Below are 23,568 nucleotides of genomic sequence, written 5' to 3'. Positions count from 1 at the left end.
AACACAATCTCATAACTTCATAATATGCACTAATTATATACATATTTAGATAAAACAATGATTTTCAGCAGATCAGAATCTTTCCCCTGACACCTCTCATGGCACGCTTTATATGCAATATCACAATTATATATAAAGGAGGAATATGGGGTTACAGGGCACTCCCCTGATGTATAGAGTATTGCACATGTCTCGGACAAAGCTGGGTGCTTGCAAGAAAGAATTCCATCAAAAGAAAGAAGGAAAGTAACAGAGGTGCAGGCCTGTAGCCAAAAATACCAAGACCTCTGTGCCCTTCATGACCATTCTGTTCAGCACAAAGTCATATCTCACCATGATAATATCTGTTTTCATGGGGAAAAGTTGGCTCCTTTCCAACATGGGAATTGCATTGTAGATCAGATCTATGGTCCATCTAGTCCACAATCCTCTCTCTGACAGCGGCATCCCCAGGTGCTGCAATAGAAGGTGTAAGAAACCCAGCACCGTGTGGATGGGGGAATGAACTGACCATCATGAGGGTGTCATCCTTAATGCCTAACAGCTGGAGATTGGCTTGTGCCCTGAAACACATGGGCAGATAGGCTTTCCCAAATATTTATTTAGCTGTAACTATTATAACTGGATAGTATTACTATCCATGTAAATGTCCAAACCATTCCTGATTCTTGCTTAGCTCATGGCCTCAACTATGTCTTGTGGCCATGAGTTCCTCAGGCTAATTAAGCATGGAGTGATGAAAGCACTCTTTTTATCAAGTTTTGAATTTGCCATGTTTCAGTGTAATTGAATGTCTTCTTGATCTTTTGCTATGAGACAGGGAGAAAACATTCTCCATCTACTCTCTACCAGTGTGGGATAAGTAATGAGAAACGCTGAGGTTGTTTTGCTTCTGAGATAAATTAATTACGCTGGATCTGCGTGTAAAGACCTGGCTCTGGGTTTGTTTTCATTAGTTAATTAACTGTAATTAGGAGAAGGAGCTAGACAGGTGTGTCGGATGTTAATTATCCCAACTAGTTACAGTTGTTCCTGTTACCTTAATTAACCAATTGATCATTACCTAATTGCTGAATGAAACTATGTATAAAAGCATGCTGGGATAGAATAAAGGAGAGCTCTGCTTACAATCGCATTTTGGCTGTCAGACTCCGTTCCTGTTCTGCGGTCCAACAAATGGTGACCCCGATGTGATGATTGAAGATAGTGTTGGTGGCCTGAGTTGATAAAAAGAAAAAGAGGGACGCGCCTGAAGTTTCAGCGTCGGGCGTCCGAGAGAGAGAAAAAAAAAAAAAAAAAAAAAAAAAAAAAAAGCCGCAGGACGTCCGAAAAAGAAAAGCGCGCCTGAGTGTCAAGCGGCGGCTGCAGGGCGTCCAAAGAAGAAGGACGCATCTGAACAGAGTTGTACGGCTGGGAACCATAAAGCGTCCAAACGGAGAGAAGCACCTGAAGCCCAGTGCCGAGCGGTAAGCTGCAGGGCGTTTAAAAAAAAAAAAAAAAAAAAAAGGGGCACACCTGAATCTAGAGGTGAGCACTAAAAATGGGAGCCGCTGCGTCTGCAGAGGAGAAAATGGTGCATGAAATTCTGACACGCATCACGGAGCGACGGGGAGAAAAGTTCCCCTCTGATGCATTATCCCGCTTACTACAGTGGGGACGTTCAAGGGGACTTTCTGTTTCACCCAATACAATATTTGATAAAACTGTGTGGGAGCGGATGGGCTGTGAACTTTGGAAATCAGTGGCTCAGGGTGACAAGGAAGCCTTCTCCCTGAGTCCAATATGGAAGAAGACAACAGAGATAGTGGAAGCCTTTGCAGCCGAGGCAGGAGTACAGGCGGCTCTCTCAGACCTTTGTCACCCAACGCCTGGAATACCCTCCGTTTTGCCGGTTGGAGCCAGGGATTTTTTTGGTGGTGAGGACACAGTAATACCCTTGGCTTCCGACCCCTTCCCTATGGACGATGTTGCCTCTGCTACGATGCCATTACCCTCCAACGTAGCTATTGGCCCTGATATAATTGATCCTGCTTCGGTCCCGCTACTGCCCGATACACCCGAGCCTATGGAGACAACTTTGCCATATGCACTCCTTTCAAAGCCGTGCCGTATCCACGGGACCTGGGGGTGTCATGAATGCGGGGAAGCAGAGGAGGCTTGGGTGAAACATGTGCCATCACAGCCATGTTCTGATTTTACTCAGTTTACCCGGTCTGATGCTCTTTATGAGGAACTGCAGCGCCAGGGTCGACAACTGCAGGCCATTTTTAACAAATTGGATCAAAAACACGGTTTTCCAGCTGGATCATCACGGTCAAGTCTTCACGAGTGTTTTCGTCCGACTTGCCCTTCTGCCCCACCTGACCCCGGGGACCCTCCGGACCCAGTACAGCGTTGGCACGGGGTCATAAAGGAAGCCATCCTTGAAGGGCTGACACCTGAGGCCTTTCCAGTAATTACGCCAGACCCTCAACATCCTAATCACCGACAATGGGCCCCTTTGGATTGGAAATTGATCCGTGAGGCACAGAAATCAATTATGGCTTATGGACTAGATAATCTATATGTACAGTCTCTTATCGAACAGGTATTTACGGGTCAGGCAATGTGTCCATATGATGCAATTAAATTAGCTGATCTGCTTCTTACGCCCACGCAAAAACTGTTGTGGAAAGATGATTGGACCAAGAGAATCGACTTGGCCCTTGTCCACAATCTGGATCTACCGGACGGTGATCCCCGGCACGTGGCCACTACTGAGATGCTTTTGGGAGCCGGTTGTTTTGCTGACCCACATCTGCAAGCCCGTCTGGACCCCCGAATCCTGCAGCAATCACAGGAACTAGCTTTGGCTGCCTTTAAGGCGGTGCCCCAGATGGGGAAGCCGAACCCGCCCTATGCTAAAATTACACAAGGCCTATCAGAACCATATTCCACCTTTTTGGATCGTCTCCGAGAAGCTATTGATAGATCCCCTAATCTGACGCCAGAAGCCAGGACTGCAGTTGGCCTTGATCTCGCCACCCAGAATGCGAATCCCACCTGCCGCCGTATCTTAGCTACTTTGCCCAAAACTGCGTCCCTAATGGAAATGATTGAAGCATGTAATAAGGCCACTATGTTTGAGGAGACGGATAAGGCAGCAATTCATGCTGAGGCACAGGCCTCTGCACTAGCCGTGACGTTACGACCTCTGCTCGGGCGACGATGGGGGGCTAAAAGATCGACCCGGCCGGCTGGCCCTTGTTTTAGTTGTGGAAAACCCGGGCACCTCTGGCGGGATTGCCCAATGCAAAATGGGCAGCGAACCTCTGATATGTCATCTAGAGCTGCAACAGGCGCTTGTACACGACGTAATAGGTTTGGGCAGCGAACCTCTGATATGTCTCCTAACTCTCCAACTGGTGCTTGTGCACGATGTAATAAGTTCGGACATCATGCCAATGATTGCTGGGCGCGTTACAAGAAAGATGGAACACCGCTGCCGGGAAACGGATCACGGAGCGCCCCTCGGAGGAGCGCGACGATACAAGTACCTCCACCTACCAACCCGGCTGCCTGGAACACCTCACCGGAGCAACCCGTGGCAGTGCCGGAGTGGACCTGGCCACAGCATCAGATGTAGTTCTAGAGACTGATAAAGTTCAAGTTCTTCCTTCTAACACTGATGGCCCATTAGGATTTGGACTAAGTGCTCTTTTGATTGGCCGTTCGTCTACATCAAAACAGGGTATTTTTGTTTTACCTGGCCTTATTGACGCTGATTATACCGGGAACATTGGGATAATGGTATGCGCCCTCTGCCCCCCTGTAACTATAATTGCTGGCACGCGCATTGCTCAACTAATACCCTTCAAGGGATGTGTACCCCGATCGACCCCGATTGATCGTGGGTCCCGAGGATTTGGATCCACTAGCCCTCCCCAAATTGCTTTTGTTATGGACATTACTTCGCGCAAGCCCACCCGTACTGTTCGGCTTCAAGGGTCCGATGGGCGGCAGATTATTCATGACGCCTTGCTGGATACAGGGGCCGATGTGACTATAGTCCCCGCTCGGTTTTGGCCGGAATCTTGGCCCTTGCGGGATGCCGCCACACCGGTGACCGGCATTGGTGGGACTCAATTGACTCGCATTAGTGTAAATTTTATTACCATTTCTGATGTGGAAAATCCGGCCACAAGCGCAAAAGTTCGCCCCTATGTAATGCCGGCTCCGATATGGCTTTTAGGTCGGGACTGTTTAAGTCAGTGGGGCGTTGTGTTGCAAAATTCACCTTTTGCTTAGCGGCCACTGAGGGGCGACCGATCCTACAGCTGGAATGGACAACCACCACGCCGGTCTGGGTCGCTCAGTGGCCGCTGCCTAAAGATAAGCTCGCCCGGGTGCATGAACTTGTGCAGGAACAATTGGCTATGGGCCACCTTGAACCTTCTGTTAGCCCTTGGAATACCCCTATTTTTACCATTCCCAAAAAGTCTGGGCATTGGCGTTTGTTACAAGATCTACGCGCTGTCAATGCTGTAATGAAGGATATGGGTGCCCTCCAGCCTGGGCTGCCCACACCTACTATGCTTCCGCATGGATGGCCTCTGCTTGTTGTTGATTTAAAGGACTGCTTTTTTACCATTGCCTTGCATCCCGCGGACCGCGAGAAATTTGCCTTTTCTGTGCCTTCTATAAATAAGGCTGCACCTGCCCGGCGGTATCAATGGACTGTTCTACCACAAGGTATGAAAAATTCTCCTACCATTTGTCAATCTTATGTTGCTTGGGCTATAGCACCCCTGCGATTGGCGCACCCTGATTGGATTATTTATCATTATATGGATGATCTTTTGTTTACTGGCGCCCATTTTGCTGTGGATGCGGCGATTGCTGAAATTGACTCAGTTTTGCGAAAGGCTGGGTTGGTAATTGCTCCAGAAAAACTTCAGCGGCAAGCCCCATATCGGTATCTTGGTATGGAAATTACGGATTCAATTGTACGCCCGCAGAATTTGACCTTTCGGATGGACATTCATAATTTACATGACGTTCAGCGCTTGGTGGGCGATTTGCAGTGGGTTCGCGGTCTTTGTGGTATAACTAATGAGGATCTTGCACCCTTGGTTCAACTGCTTCAAGGTGGACGTGCTCCGGATGAACCTCGCTCTCTGCAGAGTCAGCACCAGGTTGCCTTACGAAATATTGCAGATAAACTTGCAACACGTTATTCGGGGCGTATTTATCCGGACTTGCCCATTTTTTTGGCAATTTTTTCCAAAGATGCCTCTTTGGAAGCTTTACTTTTTCAATGGCATGAGGCCCTTTCCGATCCACTGGTGGGCATTGAATGGCTTTTTCCACCTTCGCACTATACCACAACTGTGACTACGCGGCTTGATGCGATTGCTCACCTCATTTCTATGGCCCGATGCCGTTTGCTGGCCATTGCAGGCATTGACCCTCATACCATTTATTTGCCCTTTGATGATGTTACTGTGACTCAGTTGCTTGTTACTCACCTTTCTTTTGTACTTGCCACCATGGATTACGCCGGTTGCTTTAGTAGCCATTTTCCCTCACACCGAATTTTTGCTACCACGCTTCCTCTGGAAAAAGCCCTAATGTTGCGATCTAGTCCAGTTGCTGGTCTCACCGTTTTCACCGATGCCAGCGGCAGTGCCCAGCGTGCAGGACTTCTTTGGTTTATTGACGGCCATTGGCATCACGAGTTTGTTCTTGCTGAAGGCTCCCTGCAGGTTCTAGAGCTTCGTGCTATTGTTCGCACCTTTGAAAAATGGCCCGATACCCCTTTGAATATTGTCAGTGACTCTCTGTATGCTGTAGGTGTGCTTCAGCGTTTAGAACGCTCCCTGTTGGGCCGTATTACGAATTCTGTTTTATGGACTGCTCTTCTTCAGTTATGGCATCTCTTAAATGCTCGACGGTGCCCTTATTTTGTTATGCATATTAGGAGCCACTCTGGATTACAAGATGGTCTTGCCGAGGGCAATGCAGTGATTGATCAGTTAGTTGGCGTTGCCCATGTTCCGAATTCATTTGCCCAGGCATGGATTTCCCATGAATTTTTTCATCAGTCTGCCCGTGCTTTAGCACGTCAGTTTGCGATTTCTATTACTGACGCTCGTGCTATCGTGGCCTCCTGCCCTGATTGTCAACAGCATGTATTGCCCCTTGTATCTGGTGTTAATCCCCGTGGCCTATTGTCACTTCAAGTTTGGCAGTCTGATGTTACCACGTTTGCTGAGTTCGGCACCTTGCGCAATATTCATGTTACCATTGATACCTTTTCTGGCTTTACTTGGGCGACAGCTATGGCCTCTACTAGCTCTCGTGATGTGATTAAGCATTGGCAAGCATGCTTTGCCGTGATGGGGGTTCCTGCCCTCATTAAGACTGATAATGGTGGGGGTTATGTTTCTCATCGCACTGCCCAGTTTCTTTCCCACTGGGGTGTGCAGCATTCTACGGGTGTACCTGGCAATTCTACTGGGCAAGCTATTATTGAGCGTGCTCACGCCTCTTTGAAGGCGCTCCTCTTAAGACAAAAAGGGGGGATTCGTAGTGAACAGGCAGACGCTTTGGACAAGACGCCTGCCGCTCGCTTACTGAAAGCTCTTTATGTACTTAACTGGTTACATGTTGGTAAAAACAACCAGGTGCCCCCTGCAATTAAACATATCAGCGGGATGACTGGGGAAGAGCAGGGTATGGCCCCCCGACCCTTGGTCAAGTGGTTTGATTATCAGCAGCAAATATGGAAAGGACCAGTTGACTTGCTAACATGGGGCAGGGGTTATGCGTGTGTTGCCACTGATGCAGGTCCCAGGTGGATACCAGCGAAGTGGGTCCGGCCTTGGCTGCGTCCTCCGGAGCGACGGCAGGCAGATGCGGAGGAGCCTCACGAGACGCGCTCAGACGTCGCGGAACCAGAGCCCCCGGAGGAGAGCTGTTTGTTAGCTCTGCCAGGACTTTTTCAGTCTGATCCTCCGTGAATCAGTTACTCGCTTGGAATGATATTTGTGTCTGAAAGAAAATTTGTGTGGCTATATAGGTATTTAGTGTACCATGATGTTTTGTGTTCTCTGTTATGTTTTGTGTTGTCTGTTTTCTGGCCAGAATCGTTGTCGTGTTGTCATGTGGTTTAATGTGTCTTTCTTAAAGACCCCCCACCCTCAGTGTCAGCTTGATCACCTGACAGCTGAGGGATATTTTCCAAAAAAAAAAAAAAAAAGGAGGGGGGGGTTTGCAGAATTTTTCTCATCTTCTGCTTATTGTGTCTTTGTTTTGTTTGTTTGATGTTTTTTGGAATTATGCCAAGGATTGTATGGTCATACAGGTTGATTTTATTAATCCTTATTTTTTTGTGTGATAGGTTATAGCGTTATGTTATTATGAGTTGGGAATGTTTCCTCTCTCTTTTTTCTTTTTGATTTTGAATATAGGGGGGAGATGTGGGATAAGTAATGAGAAACGCTGAGGTTGTTTTGCTTCTGAGATAAATTAATTACGCTGGATCTGCGTGTAAAGACCTGGCTCTGGGTTTGTTTTCATTAGTTAATTAACTGTAATTAGGAGAAGGAGCTAGACAGGTGTGTCGGATGTTAATTATCCCAACTAGTTACAGTTGTTCCTGTTACCTTAATTAACCAATTGATCATTACCTAATTGCTGAATGAAACTATGTATAAAAGCATGCTGGGATAGAATAAAGGAGAGCTCTGCTTACAATCGCATTTTGGCTGTCAGACTCCGTTCCTGTTCTGCGGTCCAACATACCAGTCAGTATTTTATAGATTTTTCTCATATGCCCTCCTATTCATCTCCTTTGTAAGGTAACAATCCCAGTCTGTGCAACCTCCATATGAGAGTTTCCCTGGACCCTTGATCATTCTCGTTGTCCTTGCCCCAAACCCTCTAGTTCTGCAATATCCTGTGTGAGAAGGGTGCTCAACATTACACAGAGGAGTCCAGAGGTGGGTGAAACATAGAGTGACTGATTTCATGGCACTGTATTTACTGTAGGATTCCCTATCCCATTTCTCCTGGATTCCAACATTTTCCTTAGTTTCTGGTCATGCTAACACTGTGGGTAAAGTTTCACAGGTTTGTGTACTGTGATGCCCAGATCAAATTAGAACCTTGTAAGATATTTGAGGAGTTGAAGTTTTTCCCTCAATGGGCATACACGTTGCAGTTATTGACATCGAAGTTCATCTGCCATCATGCTGCCCATTCATTTGGCTTAGTTAGCTCCCTCTGAGAACTTCTCTGGACTTAACTCTGACCTCAATAATCTGGTGCCATCCGTAAACGTTGCCACCTCACTGCTTGCGCCCCTTTCTAGATTGTTGATAAGTACGACATATTTACTGTACTAATTACAGCATGTGTAATCCCCATCACTGTTCTTCTCTCCCTTCACAGACACCTGGAGCATTTCTGAGCCTCATCGCCGCATTGACCACCTCATGGCATCCTTCAACCTCACCCCCTCTGACACTTCAACATTCATCTTAATGGGCATCCCTGGCCTAGAGGCTTCCCATGTCCTGATTTCCATCCCTTTGTCTATGTTCTACATTATGGGCCTGTTGGGAAATTTCATGGTTCTGTTTGTTGTAGGGAAAGAGAAGTCCCTGCACAAGCCGATGTACCTGCTGATCTGCATGCTGGCACTCACAGACATTGGCACGTCTACTTCTGTCATGCCAAAAGCCCTGTGTATATTTTGGTTCAATTTGAAAGGCATTACTGTGGGTGGCTGCCTCACCCAGATGTTCTTCCTTCATGCGGTTTCTGTGATGCACTCAGCCGTCCTCGTGACAATGGCCTTCGATCGCTACGTTGCCATATGTAACCCCCTGAGATACACCACCATCCTCACCAACGCACGAATAGCTAAGCTAGGGCTAGTGGGTTTGATAAGAGCTGTTGTCTTCGTTCTGCCTGCACCCCTGCTCCTGAGCGGGCAGCCATTCTGTGCCAACCGCATTATCCCCCACACGCACTGCGACCACATAGCTGTGGCGAAGATGTCGTGTGGGGATATCACAGTCAACAGGACGTACTGCTTGGTAATATTGTTTGTAATCACGGGGTTAGACCTGACACTCATTGCCCTGTCCTATGGTCTGATCATTAAGGCTGTCTTCAGAATCTCCCATAAGGAAGCCCACCAGAAAGCCCTCAACACCTGCACAGCCCACATCTGTGTGATGCTGACCTCTTATACTCCCTTGCTCTTCTCTAGCCTGACATATGAGTTCGGTCAGGGCATCGCTCCCCATGTTCACATCATCTTGGCTAACCTCTATTTTCTCATCCCCCCCATGCTGAACCCTATTATTTATGGGGCCAAAACCAAAGAGCTTCGTGACAAAGTGGTCAAATACATCTGCAGAATGTAATCACCAGGGGCCTTGGATTTTAATCGTGTCTGACAAGAGGGAGAAAGGATATCTCCTCATTACTCAAGGGTGCTCTGTCGAAGTTTGGCCGAGCTCAGCGTTATGGAAGTTCACAGCCTCAGAAATTCCTCACACCTAATGTATTATCTCTCCATCACCAAGCACTGCTCTCTCCATTGCTGAATTCCCTCTATCTGACCATCACCTGATCTCTTTCAGCATCACCTGTCAGCCCCCAATCCTAGATACCCTCTCATTCAGACTTTCTATGACTTACAGACCACAAGAAGATACTGCAGCTTTCTGAAGTAAGGTGGTTTTCCATTAGTCCCTGTGTGACAAATGGAAGCTACTGTTTTTGATAGCCAAGACAAATAAACAAACTAAAAATGCTGAACTTCTTTATCATATATGCAGTGATCTCGTGAACAAAATTTGCCTGAATTTTGTATGTCCAATACTTCAGGAAGCCTGGATGATAAAGCAAGTGTTTCAGTTTGAAAGTGCTAATACACAAAAGCTGCTACAGGAATTGAGAAGATTTTACTAAAGCTTATTGGTGAGACATGTGAAACTGCGTTTTTGAGAATGGGATCGCTGTGCTAAACTACAACAGCACCTTTGTGTCAAATTACTTACTGCTTTGCACAGTCGATTTTGGAGTCACTTTCAGGTGGATCTTTCAAAACATACACTACCCATTCCTGTTGTCAAAGATGTCAAGAGCAGGTGTTGAGATTTCACAAGGTGTCGAACCCAGCACTGTGTGGATGGGGGAATGACCTGGCTGTCATGAGGGTGTCATGGGTCAAGTCCTAAATCCTCAAAAATGGCAAGTAGGAGACAGGGTTATTTATCGACAAGTAAAGGAAAGAGCACACAATCTCAGTCCCATTTGGGCAGGACCTGTTAGAATCTGAAACAAGGCCAGTTCCACTGTCTATCAGCTGGAAATTCGGTCAGGAAAGAAAAACATACTGAAGTGGCTTCACTCCTCACAGCTAAAACGAGGGAAGGGAAACCATCCCAGTCAGTCTTAGATGAGAGGGATGCCTATTTTTGGTTCCTGGAGGAGGAGAGCTTAATTACTCATGGGAAATGGGAATCCGAAGTACAAACAGATAGTGACCTGACAAGTAATTCCTCGGAGTCAGAGGATGAGGAGTTAAGTCCAGAGCTGGAGGTAATAGAGGAAGCTTAAGTGGTCCCAAATGAAAATGTAAATGTAACCCAAGTAATTGTTGAAATTAAAACAGCAGAAAGTGAAATAAATGCAATAAATGACCCTAGTTGTCATGAGCAAATGCTCGGGCCGCAGCATCAGTCCCAGATAATCCCAATGTGGAAGAAAAATGATTCAGACATCAGTGAGTCTGAATAAATGTGAGCTTTGAAATGTTTTACCACTCCCTCCCTCTTGGAGGCAGGGCGGGGGGAACAGTCTATTTTTGTTTTGTGTTGCAGAGTCCTCTGGCAGCAGATGTCGAACAGCCCTGCTTGTGATGTGGTCCTGGCTGTGTATGTTGCTATCTGGATTCATTTGTTTGGGGGTCTACTCTTCTGGTGGTGGTGCAACAAAACACATAGTGATCGAGACATGGGAGAGCCACGCATGGAAGACACTGGAGTGTAATGTAAACAATACCCTCGACATTGCTCCAAGTCCCGCATATGTCTCAGAAAAAAATCTCCATCTCCTAGGACCTACAGATGGGTACAACCCCACTTCCCACTTCCCACTCCAGGCACTTCCACCCCGCTTCCCACTCCAGACATGGCTTCTCATGGCTCTCTCCTTTGTCCCAGGAGAATGGGGAGCCATGAGCACCCCTGCTCCCATTGGAGGAGTTACGTGGGTGAGTGTCTGCCTGCTCGAGCTGCAGCTTATATCTCATTGAGATCACAGAGGACATGGGCTAGGGAGTCCCGACTCTGAGTGCTCTCTCCATACCAGCCGCTTCCCTGACCAGCTGATCACTGCATGACGTTCAAACCACATACAATGTAATAAACAGAAATGGTAAGAAAAATAAGGAACAAATGGGAAAAATTCAAGGAAAGAAGGAACCCACTCTATGGGCCCGGGAAACACCACAAATAGCCGTCTCTGAGGTGTAAGGAAAGTTTGCAGTCTGTTCCTTACACGTCCCAGGCCTCCTGTCCAAGCCCTGGCTGTGCTGCGGTGATACCATGGGTCAGACACTCAGGCTCCAAGTGGGAGGACCCTTCTCCCCTCCAATCAGATCCACGTCCCCTCTTCTGAGTCTAGCCTTCAAAGCCCTCTGGCTCTAGCAACATCTCCCTGTGCTGGATCCTCTGCCCATGGTCCCACCTTGCTCTCCCCAGCTACTCATCATGCTCAGCTGCCATGTTACTTGTGGCACGGCCGGCATCCAGTATCCTGGTTCAGGCCCACAGCTCCCCTCTGTAGCTCAGCGCTGGCTCCACGTTGGTGCAGCTGGTCTGTGACAGCACAGCTCCCAGTTCTGGTCTGCTCCTGCTGCAGCTCCCAAGCTCTGCCTCAGCACCGCTGCTCTGCCTCCAGCCCAGCTCTGCTTTCTGCGCTTCATCCCTGACTCCTCTGGTTCTGGGGTTGCCAGATTTCTACTGCATTAATAGCCCAAAGTCACTTAAACACTAACCCAAAAGTAGCCCAATCTATTGAAACAAAGGGTTTTTATTAACACATTGGTTTATACATCAAGTAACAAATGAAAGCTTTTGTTAGATACCAAGTAGATTTGATTTAAAAAAAACCTCCCAGAAGGAGTTCATCCACATTAGCAACAAAACGAGATAAAAATCAAATTCAAATTCAAAACCCCAATACTGGTACTTGTACTTGAGGGTTGCAACCATTTCTTTCACTGGATCCTTGGAGCGTCAGGTCACATATCTGAATTTCTGAGGTTTTTTTACTCCAAAGCAGTTCACCTCAATTGGAAACCAAGGAATTTCCCCTATTCCCGCCTTTGAAAACACGACTATTATTTTATCTGATCACTTTAATCAGGACTTGATTGTCCAAACTACTCCAACATTTCTGAGACTACAATTAAAACAATTATTAATTCAAAACACACCTCATTCAAAATTTTAATGACATGGATGAGGCTAAACAAGCTATTGTCCAATTATTAGATGGGGAGATCAAGCAGTAAATACCTCCCAGGGAGGGAAGAATCATAGAATCTCAGGGTTGGAAGGGACCTCAGGAGGTATCTAGTCCAACCCCCTGCTCAAAGCAGGACCAAACCCAACTAAATCATCCCAGCCAGGGCTTTGTCAAGCCTGACCTTAAAAACCTCTAAGGAAGGAGATTCCACCACCTCCCTAGGTAACCCATTCCAGTTCTTCACCACCCTATTAGTGAAAAAGTTTTTCCTAATATCCAGCCTAAACCTCCCCCTCTGCAACTTGAGACCATTACTCCTTGTTCTGTCGTCTTCTACCACTGAGAACAGTCTAGATCCATCCTCTTTGGAACCCCCTTTCAAGTAGTTGAAAGCAGCTATCAAATCCCCCCTCATTCTTCTCTTCTGCAGGCTAAACAATCCCAGTTCCCTCAGCCTCTCCTCATAAGTCATGTGCTCCAGCCCCCTAATCATTTTGTTGCCCTCCGCTGGACTCTCTCCAATTTATCCACATCCTTCTTGTAGTGTGGGGCCCAAAACTGGACACAGTACTCCAAATGAGGCCTCACCAGTGCTGAGTAGAGGGGAATGATCACATCCCTTGATCTGCTGGAAGTGCCCCTACTTATACAACCCAAAATGCCATTAGCCTTCTTGGCAACAAAGGCACACTGTTGACTCATATTCAGCTTTTCGTCCACCGTAACCCCTAGGTCCTTTTCTGCAGAACTGCTGCCCAGCCATTCGGTCCCTAGTCTGTAGCAGTGCATGGGATTCTTCCGTCCTAAGTGCAGGACTCTGCACTTGTCCTTGTTGAACCTCATCATATTTCTTTTGGCCCAATCCTCTAATGTGTCTAGGTCCCTCTGTATCCTATCCCTACCCTCCAGCGTATCAACCACTCCTCCCAGTTTAGTGTCATCTGCAAACTTGCTAAGGGTGCAGTCCACACCATCCTCCAGATCGTTAATGAAGATATTGAATAAAACCGGCCCCAGCACCGACCCTTGGGGCACTCCACTTGATACCGGCTGCCAACTAGACATGGAATCATTTATCACTACCCGTTGAGCCCGACCATCTAGCCAGTTTTCTATCCACCTTACCGTCCATTCATCCAGCCCAGACTTCTTTAACTTGCTGGCAAGAATACTGTGGGAGACTGTATCAAAAGCTTTGCTAAAGTCCAGAAATAGCACATCCACTGCTTTCCCCTCATCCACAGAGCCGGTTATCTCGTCATAGAAGGCAATTAGGTTAGTCAGGCATGACTTGCCCTTGGTGAATCCATGCTGACTGTTCCTGATCACTTTCCCCTCCTTTAAGTGGTTCAGGATTGATTCCTTGAGGACCTGTTCCATGATTTTTCCAGGGACTGAGGTGAGACTGACTGGCCTGTAGTTCCCTGGATCTTCCTTCTTCCCTTTTTTAAAGATGGGCACTACATTAGCTTTCTTCCAGTCATCCGGGACCTCCCCCGATTGCCATGATTTTTCAAAGATAATGGCCAATGGCTCTGCAATCTCATCGGCCAACTCCTTTAGCACCCTCGGATGCAGCGCATCCGGCCCCATGGACTTGTGCTCGTCCAGCTTTCCTAAATAGCCCCGAACTACTTCTTTCTCCACAGAGAGCTGGTCACCTCCTCCCCATACCATGCTGCAGAGTGCAGCTGTCTGGGAGCTGACCTTGTCTGTGAAGACAGAGGCAAAAAAAGCATTGAGTACACTAGCTTTCTCCACATCCTCTGTCACTAGGTTCCCTCCCTCATTCAGCAAGGGGCCCACACTTGCCTTAACTTTCTTCCTGTTGCTAACATACCTAAAGAAACCCTTCTTGTTACTCCTAACATCTCCGGCTAGCTGCAACTCCAAGTGTGATTTGGCCTTCCTGATTTCACACCTGCATGCCTGAGCAATACTTTTATACTCCTCCCTGGTTATTTGTCCAATCTTCCACTTCTTGTAAGCTGTTCTTTTGTGTTTAAGACGAGCAAGGATTTCACTGTTAAGCCAAGCTGGTCGCCTGCCATATTTACTTTTCTTCCTACACATCGGGATGGTTTGTTCCTGCAACCTCAATAAGGTTTCTTTGAAATACAGCCAGCTTTCCTCGACTCCTTTCCCCGTCATGTTATTCTCCCAGGGGACCTTGCCCATCAGTTCCCTGAGGGAGTCGAAGTCTGCTTTTCTGAAGTCCAGGGTCTCTGTTCTACTGCTTTCCCTTTTTCCTTGTGTCAGGATCCTGAACTCGACCATCTCATGGTCACTGCCATGAAGTTGGATTAAAGGGATGGATTATTGTCCCAGGTGTTGCAATAGGAATTATTTTAGGATATATACAATGCAAGATTAAAAAATGAAAAGAAAGAGAGGAATTGCCCATACAAGCAACAGATATTGATGCTGGTGTATATGTATCCATAATGCCTATGCTAGAGATATATCAGGAGGTAGAACATCATTTTGATGTCTTGCCTCCACTCCAAGGCCTGGTCTACACTAAGAGGTTATGTCGAATTTAGCAGCGTTAAATCAAATTAACCCTGCACCCGTCCACACAACGAAGCTATTTAGTTTGACATACAGGTCTCTTTAGTTCGATTTCTGTATTCCTCCCCGACGAGGGGAGTAGCGCTAAATTCGACATGGCCATGTCGAATTAGGGTAGGTGTGGATGGAATTCGATGCTAATAGCTCCGGGAGCTATCCCACAGTGCACCACTCTGTTGACGGTCTGGACAGCAGTCCAAGCTCGGATGCTCTGACCAGTCACACAGGAAAAGCCCCGGGAAAATTTGAATTCCTTTTCCTGTCTGGCCAGTTTGAATCTCATTTCCTGTTTGGACATCGTGGCGAGCTCAGCAGCACTGGCAGAGATGCAGAGCTCTCCAGCAGAGGTGTCCATGCAATCTCAGAATAGAAAGAAGGCCCCAGCATGGACTGACCAGGAACTCTTGGATCTGATCGCTGTGTGGGGCGATGAGTCTGTGCTTTCGGAGCTGCGCTCCAAAAAACAGAATGCGAAGATCTACGAGAAGATCTCCAAAGCCATGACAGAGAGAGGATACAGCCGGGATACAACGCAGTGCCGCGTGAAAATCAAGGACCTGAGACAAGGCTACCAGAAGATCAAAGCGGCAAACGGACGCTCCGGATCCCAGCCCCAGACATGCCGCTTCTACGAGGCACTGCATTCCATTCTAGGTGCGGCCGCCACCACTACCCCACCAGTGACCGTGGACTCTGAGAATGGGATAGTGTCGACGGCCGGTTCCTCGGAGATGTTCGCGGACGGGGAAGATGAGGAAGGAAATGAGGAGGACGAGGCAGTCGACAGCGCTTACAACGCTGATTTCCCCGACAGCCAGGATCTCTTCATCACCCTCATGGAGATCCCCTACCAACCCTCCCCAGCCGTTAACCCGGACCCTGTATCAGGGGAAGGATCAGTCGGTAAGTGCTTTAAACATGTAAACATTTATTTTTAACAGAACAGGAATATTAACTATCTGAAAAGACGGTCAATATGAACAGGGATAGAACAGAAATCCTCTTCGGAGATCTCCACGAAGGTCTCCTGGAGGTAATCGAAAAGCCTCCGCACGAGGTTCCTGGGGAAAGTGGCCTTATTGTGTCCTCTGTGGTAGCACACTTTTCTGCGCCAGGCTATCCTCTGGTACTCGGGTATCATTGCCTCGCAGAGCATGGCCGCATAAAGCCCTGGTTTATGCTGGCTTTCACGCAGCATGCAGTCTTTCTCTGTCTCACTGATCCTCCGCAGGGTGATGTCGCTCATGGTGGCCTGCTTTGAATTAGGGGAATGTTAGGATTGGGACTGCTTGCCTGTTCCTTTACATAGCTATAACCAGTGGTTTACAGCCACGTGGTGGAGGCGGGACAGGGGCAGCATACAGGGATCTTTCCCTGGGACAGCCGCGAGGGGGTGGGACAGGCTAGGGGCATTGCTTTGAGCGTGAAAGGAGGGCACTGCTATAAATTAAGTGTTAGGCAGCCAAAAGTCTGTGGCTTACCATGTCTGCCTGCTCCACGGATTCTGCTATCCTGCCCCACTTGTCTGATCTCCAGTGCAAGACCCCAGGCACTGAATGCGAAGGCCGAAAATTCGACCTTGTCCTGAGTGCGCATAAGATAGGTGCTGTGCATGGTCTTGTTCACAGAGACAGACTAGACTATGTTCATTGTTCGCAAAAATGTATCTTTGTAAGGAATTCACTCCCTTTTTCCCATCACACAGCTGCGACTGTCTCCCGACCTGCCCCAGCATCCCCCTCACAGAGGCTGGCGCAGATTAGGCAGCGAAAGAAAAGGACACAGGACGAGATGTTCTCAGAACTTATGGGCTGCTCCCGAGCCGAGGCGGCCCAGCAGACCCAGTGGAGGGAGAACATGTCGCAGTACCCGCGCTCACACAGCGAACGGAAGGACAGGTGGCATCAAGAGGACCAGCAGGCGACTCAAACGCTGCTTGGACTAATAGGGGGGAGCAAACGGACACGCTCCGGCGCCTTGTGGATGTTCTGCAGGACCGGAGGCAGGAGGACAGAGCCCCCCTGCAATGTATCTGCAACTGCCCTTCCCCGCCACAAAGTCCCATACCCCCCTCACCCAAAGTAATGAGAAGGAGGGGTGGGAGGGGCCGTGAAAACTGTCACTCCACCCCTGCACAGTGCGCAATTACAAAAAGGCTCTCATTCCCAAAATTTTGATAAGCCCTTTCCTTCCCGCCTCACCCAAGCCCCCGTCCCAGTTTCATCCCCTAACTGTCTAGTTGATAATAAAAAAATACTTTTCTGTTAATTACTGGTTCCGTCCTGTTCTTTTAGAGGAGACTGTGTTTGAAGGGGGGGAAGGGGGTTGGTAATTGGACAGGACAGTCACCTTTACCAGGGTACAGACACGGGGGCAGGTTCAGCAGCAGGTCACACACACAGTGCAGTCACTAGGCACCCTGGTCAGTCTGGGAGGTGGTTTTCATGTTCTGGGGGGGGGGCTATGTGACTGTGGCAGGTGAGGGCGGTTAGAGATCTTATGCAGCGTTCCTTATCCTGGATCACAGAGCCATGCAGCAGGGGATCTGTAACCGTCCTCCCCCACCACAAAGTCACATAGCCCCCACACACAGAGTCCCGAAAAGGAGGGGTGGCAGGCTCCGTTGAAACAACCAGTCCGCCACTGCGGACCGCTCTAGAAGCAGGAGCCTGTCATTCCTCGAGTTTAGAAGCAGTCTTTGCATCACTCCACACCCTACCCACCACAGTCTGCGTCCCAGTTTCAACCCTGTACCACAAAATCAGTAATAAAGAAAACGGTGTTCATTAACAAAGTTCCATGTATTTTATTTTTATGCGTGCGTTGGAAGGGGGGAATGGGGTGAACGGGGTATGTAACTGCAGAGGATAGTCAACATTAGCTGGGTAAAGAAACGGGGGCAGGTTCAGCTTCTCTGTAAACAAACTTAATAGTCACAGGTTACCCTGCTCCCTGAGGAACCTAGCTTTCAAAGCCTCCCGGATGCACAGCGATTCCCGCTGGGCTCTTCTAATCGCACAGCTGTCTGGCTGGGCGTAATCAGCAGCCAGGCGATTTGCCTCAACCTCCCACCCCACCATAAAGGTCTCCCCCTTGCTCTCACAGAGATTGTGGAGCACACAGCAAGCTGCAATAACAATGGGGATATTGCTTTCGCTGAGATCTGAGCGAGTCAGTAAGCTTCTCCATCTCCCCTTGAGACGTCCGAAAGCACACTCCACCACCATTCTGCACTTGCTCAGCCAGTAGTTGAAGAGTTCTTTGTCACTGTCCATGGCGCCTGTATAGGGCTTCATGAGCCAGGGCATTAGCAGGTAGGGGGAGGGATAGCTCAGTGGTTTGAGCATTAGCCTGCTAAACCCAGGGTTGGGAGTTCAATCCTTGAAGAGGCCACTTAGGGATCTGGGGCAAAAATTGGTCCTGCTAGTGAAGGCAGGGGGCTGGACTCGATGACCTTTCAAGGTCCCTTCCAGTTCCAAGAGATTGGTATATCTCCAATTATAAAAATATATATATAAAAGGCTGGGTCCCCGAGGATCACTATAGACATCCCCAACAGTTATTTTGTGGTCCGGGAAGAAAATACCTTCCTGCAGGCGTCTAAACAGACGAGAGTTCCTGAAAACACACGCGTCATGAACCTTGCCCAGCCATCCGACGTTGATGTTGGTAAAACGTCCCCTATGGTCCACCAGTGCTTGCAGCACCATTGAAAAGTAGCCCTTTTGGTTAATATACTGGCTGGCCTAGTGGTCCGGTCCCAGGATAGGGATGTGAGTTATATCTATAGCCCCACCGCAGTTTGGGAATCCCATCGCGGCAAAGCCATCTATGATGACCTGAACGTTTCCCAGGGTCACTACCTTTGAGAGCAGTAGCTCAACGATTGCGTTGGCTACTTGCATCACAGCAACCCCCACGGTAGATTTGCCCACGCCAAAGTGGTTCGCTACTGACCGGTAGCTGTCTGGCGTTGCAAGTTTCCAGAGGGCTATGGCCACTCGCTTCTGCACACTCAGGGCTGCTCGCATGCGGGTGTCCTTGCGCTTCAAGGCAGGGGACAGCAACTCACACAGTTCAAGGAAAGTTCCCTTACGCATCCTAAAGTTTCTCAGCCACTGTGATTCATCCCAGACCTGCAGCACTATGCGGTCCTACCAGTCCGTGCTTGTTTCCCGGGCCCAGAATCGCCGTTCCAAAGCATGAACATGACCCATTGCCACCATGATGTCCACGGTGCAGGGTCCCTTGCTTTGTGAGAGGTCTGTGCCACTCTGAGACTTCATGTCCTCACTGCGCTGCCGTAGCCTCCTCGCCCGATTTCTCAGCATCTGACTGTGAAAAAGGTGGACGATAAGGTGCGAGGAGTTGACAACGGCCATAACTGCAGCGATGATCACAGCGAGCTCCATGCTCGCAGTGCTGTGGCGTCCGCGCTGTCACTCACCAGAAAAGTGCGCGAACTCATTGCCCGCCGGCGGGAGTGACGGTTTTGGGGAACTGAACGGGGAACCAAACAGGAAAATTGAATATGTTTACAGACCGGTAACAGCAGGGTACACCACAGAACATGGAAATCATAAAAGTCATAAGTTAGGCCAAAGGTAATAGTTTTGGGGATGACATAATTGATATTAACATTATGAATATATGTCATAATATGCTGGCCTATAGAGTAAGTGTACCCAAAGATTTATCTGGTTGAAGAAATATGATTTGGGCATGGTAGATTGTGGTCTGATTAATGCAGTTCCAGGACCCTATAAAAGGCTAAAAAAACATGCAGGAGGGTCAGTCTTTCTGACTCCTATCAAGCTATCAGCTCAGCTTTGATATATAGCTTAGCTACTTAACACTCAAACTTAAGCCCTACCAACTTGGGAAACCTGGACCATCGAATTCTTCAGATATTCTAGAGATGAGGATGGTCCTCTGACTCCCACTACCAAGTCTTCAGGGAAGGGTGTGAGTAAGCCAGTTTAAGTAGTCTTTTAGAATAGGGATGTTACCACAAGGGGTCAAAAAACTGTATTACTTCTTTGTGACTCTGTGTTTCATATATTTGATTATTTTTTCATTCATTTTAATAAAGATTGTAACATTCTGGTATTGTCCTCAGTATAAGTCTCCTTGCCACACACAACCCGAGGGTCTGTTCACGACATTGAACTCTCTGAGTTCTCTAAGCCTGTAGCCTGAATTGGGACAAGAACCTAACTATCTTCTGCTCAGATCATTGACGAGCAGTAATTAAACTAGCCCATACATTCAGGTCAACAATATACACCCTAACACGAAGAATGTTTTCTAGAAGTTCCTCTTGCATCTTGTTGCACAGTTTTGTTTTTTCAAGTCCAGTTGAGAAAACAGTCTTTCAACTGCAGCATTGCTAACAGGTAGTGACGGAAACAAAAGAGAAAATAAGCAAAGTTCACTAATGTCTTTGTCCTCTGCGGCATCCGTGTGTTCAAGAACTTCAACCCAAACATGCTCAACTTGATTGTCCTGAGTATGAGGCCAGTGAACCATAAGCAACTCTCCACTGCTGCTCCAACTGTCCAAGGTCTCCGCAAAACAATAACAAAAATGAGAGATTGCCTAATCTAGGTCATGAAGGATTTAGTACTGCAAGCGATTCAATCACTTGGATGTTTGGTGGCAATCACTGTTTCATCTGTTTCACAAACTCCAAGATGAAATCTTGACACTTTTATATATATATATATATAGAGAGAGAGATATACCTATCTCATAGAAATGGAAGAGACCCCGAAGGGTCATCGAGACCAGCCCCCTGCCTTCACTAGCAGGACCACCTACTCTTGACCTCTTTGACAACAGGAATGGGTAGTGTGTGTTTTGAAAACTGCACCTAAAAGTTACTTGAAAATCGACTGCATGAAGTGGTAAGCAGTTTGACACAAAGACGATGTTGTAGTTGAACACAGCAGTCCCATTATCAATAATGCATGGTTTCACAACTCTTGCCACTAAAATGTCCTTAATTCCTACAGTAGCTTTTGTGTATTAGCACTTTCAAACAGAAACACGTGCTTTATCACCCAGGCTTCCTGAAATATTGGATGTACAAAAATCAGGTAAATTTTGTTCACTAGAGCACTGCACATATGGTAAAGTTCAGCATTTGTAGTTTGTTTATTTGTCTTGGCTATCAGAAAGTGTAGCTTCCCTTTATCACACAGGAACTAATGGAAAACCACCTTGCTTCAGAAAGCTGTAGTATCTTCTTGTGGATTGGAAGTCATGGAAAGTGTGAATGAGAGGATATCTAGGGATGGGGGCTGATGGGTGACCTTGAAAGAGGTCAAGTGATGATCAGAGAGCGGGGACTCAGCAACAGGGAGAGCAGTGCTTGTTGATGGAGTGATAAGACTGCGAACTTCCACAATGCTGAGCTCAGCCAAACTGGGAAAGAGAACCCTTGATTAATGAGGAGATCTCCTTTCCCAATCTTGTCAGACAGGATTAAAATCCATGGCCCTTGGTGATCATATTCTGCAGATGTATTTAACCACTTTGTCACGAAGCTCTTTGGTTTTGACCCCATAAATGACAGGGTTGAGCATGGTGGGGACAAGGAAATAGAGGTTTGCCAAGATGATATGAACATGGGGAGCAATGCCTAGACCATACCGGTGTGTAAGGTTAGAAAAGAGTGAGGGAGTATAAGAGGTCAGAATCACACAGATGTGGGCAGTGCAGGTGTTGAGGGCTTTCTGGTGCGCTTCCTTGGAGGAGATTCTGAAGACGGCCCTGATGATTAGACCATAGGACAGGGCAATGAGTGTCAGGTCTAACCCGAAGACTACAGACACTATCACTAAGTCGTACATCCTGTTGACAGTCGTGTCCCCACACGACATCTTCGCCACAGCCATGTACTCACAGTACGTATGGGGGATAATGAAGTTGTCACAGAATGGCTGCCTGCTGAGGAGCAGAGGCCCAGGCAGAATGAAGAGAACAGCTCTTATCAAACCCACGAGCCCTAGCTTAGCTATCCGTGCATTGGTCAGGATGATGGTATATCTCAGAGGGTCACATATGGCAACATAGCGATCGAAGGCCATTGTCACTAGGACGGCTGAATGCATAACCATACCCGCATGAAAGAAGAACATCTGGGTGAGGCAGCCACCCAAAGTAATGCCTTTCAGATTGAACCAAAATATACACAGTGCCTTAGGCACGAGGGAGGTAGATATGCTGATGTCTGCGAGTGCCAGCATGCAGATCAGCAGGTACATTGGCTTGTGCAGGGTCTGCTCTTTGCCCACAACAAACAAAATTGTGAAATTTCCCAACAGGCCAATAATGTAGAACATAGAGAAAGGGATGGAAATCAGGACATGGGCAGCTTCTAGGCCAGGGATGCCCATTAGGATGTATGTTGAAGGGTAAGAGGTGGTGAGGTTGAAGGATGCCATGAGGTGGTCAATGCGGCGATGAGGCTCAGAAATGCTCCAGGTGTCTGCGAAGGGAGAGAATCACAGTGATGGGGATTAAACATGTTGTAACAAGCAGGACAGTAAATATTTCATAGTTATTAACAATCTAGAAAGGGGATGAGCACTTTGGTGACAACATTTACAGATGGCACCAGATTATTGAGGTCAAGTCCAGAGAAGTTCTCAGAGAGAGCTAACCAAGACAGGTGAATGGGCAGAATTATGGCAGATGAACTTCGATGTCAATATCTGCAACATGTATGCCCATTGAGGGAAAAACTTCAACTCCTCTAATGTCTTACAAGATTCTAATGTAACTGTATGAACTCAGGAGAGGGAGCTGGACATCGCAGTACACAAACCTGTGAAATTTTGCTCACAGTCATACAATCATAGAATCATAGAATATCAGGGTTGGAAGGGACCTGACGAGGTCATCTAGTCCAACCCCCTGTTCAAAGCAGGACCAAACCCAACTAAATCATCCCAGCCAGGGCTTTGTCAAGACTGACCTTAGAAACATCTATGGAAGGAGATTCCACCACCTCCCTAGGTAACCCATTCCAGTGCTTCACCAAAGTTTTTTCCTAATATCCAACCTAAACCTCCCCCACTACAACTTGAGACCATTACTCCTTGGACTGTCATTGGGTACCACTGAGAACAGTCTAGATCCATCCTCTTTGGAACCCCCTTTCAGGTAGTTGAAAGCAGCTATCAAATCCCCCCTCATTCTTCTCTTCTGCAGGCTAAACAATCCCAGTTCCCTCAGCCTCTCCTCATAAGTCATGTGCTCCAGCCCCCTAATCATTTTTGTTGCCCTCCACTGGACTCTTTCCAATTTTTCCACATCCTTCTTGTAGTGTGGGGCCCAAAACTGGACACAGTACTCCATATAAGGCCTCACCAAAGTTGAATAGAGGGGAATGATGATGTCTCTCGATCTGCTGGCAATACCCCTACTTATACAGCCCAAAATGCCGTTAGCCCTCTTGAC

At 47.6% G+C, this 23,568-nt stretch overlaps 2 protein-coding genes across 2 annotated transcripts; one reads left to right on the top strand and one right to left on the bottom strand.

Moving 5' to 3' along the window:
- Nucleotides 1-8,477: 8,477 nt before the first annotated feature.
- LOC123364489 (olfactory receptor 52E2-like) lies at nt 8,478-9,416 on the top strand. The gene has a single exon (XM_045006671.1). It carries the CDS (start codon nt 8,478-8,480, stop codon nt 9,414-9,416), a length of 939 nt encoding a protein of 312 aa, XP_044862606.1.
- Nucleotides 9,417-21,611: 12,195 nt separating this feature from the next.
- On the bottom strand, nt 21,612-22,550 carry LOC123374739 (olfactory receptor 52E2-like). Its single transcript, XM_045024983.1, has one exon. The coding sequence runs from the start codon at nt 22,548-22,550 to the stop codon at nt 21,612-21,614; it is 939 nt and encodes a 312-aa protein (XP_044880918.1).
- Nucleotides 22,551-23,568: the final 1,018 nt, after the last annotated feature.

Source organism: Mauremys mutica, chromosome 1 (genome assembly GCF_020497125.1).
Source record: "Mauremys mutica isolate MM-2020 ecotype Southern chromosome 1, ASM2049712v1, whole genome shotgun sequence".
NCBI classification, from domain to species: Eukaryota; Metazoa; Chordata; order Testudines; family Geoemydidae; genus Mauremys; species Mauremys mutica.
The sequence above is the reverse complement of the archived record's forward strand: the minus strand, read 5'-3'. Positions and strand labels throughout refer to the sequence as shown.

What these genes read in the sequence shown, in the direction of transcription:
- LOC123374739 (XM_045024983.1), bottom strand. Translation starts at nt 22,550, where the DNA reads ATGGCATCCTTCAACCTCACCACCTCTTACCCTTCAACATACATCCTA.
- LOC123364489 (XM_045006671.1), top strand. Translation starts at nt 8,478, where the DNA reads ATGGCATCCTTCAACCTCACCCCCTCTGACACTTCAACATTCATCTTA.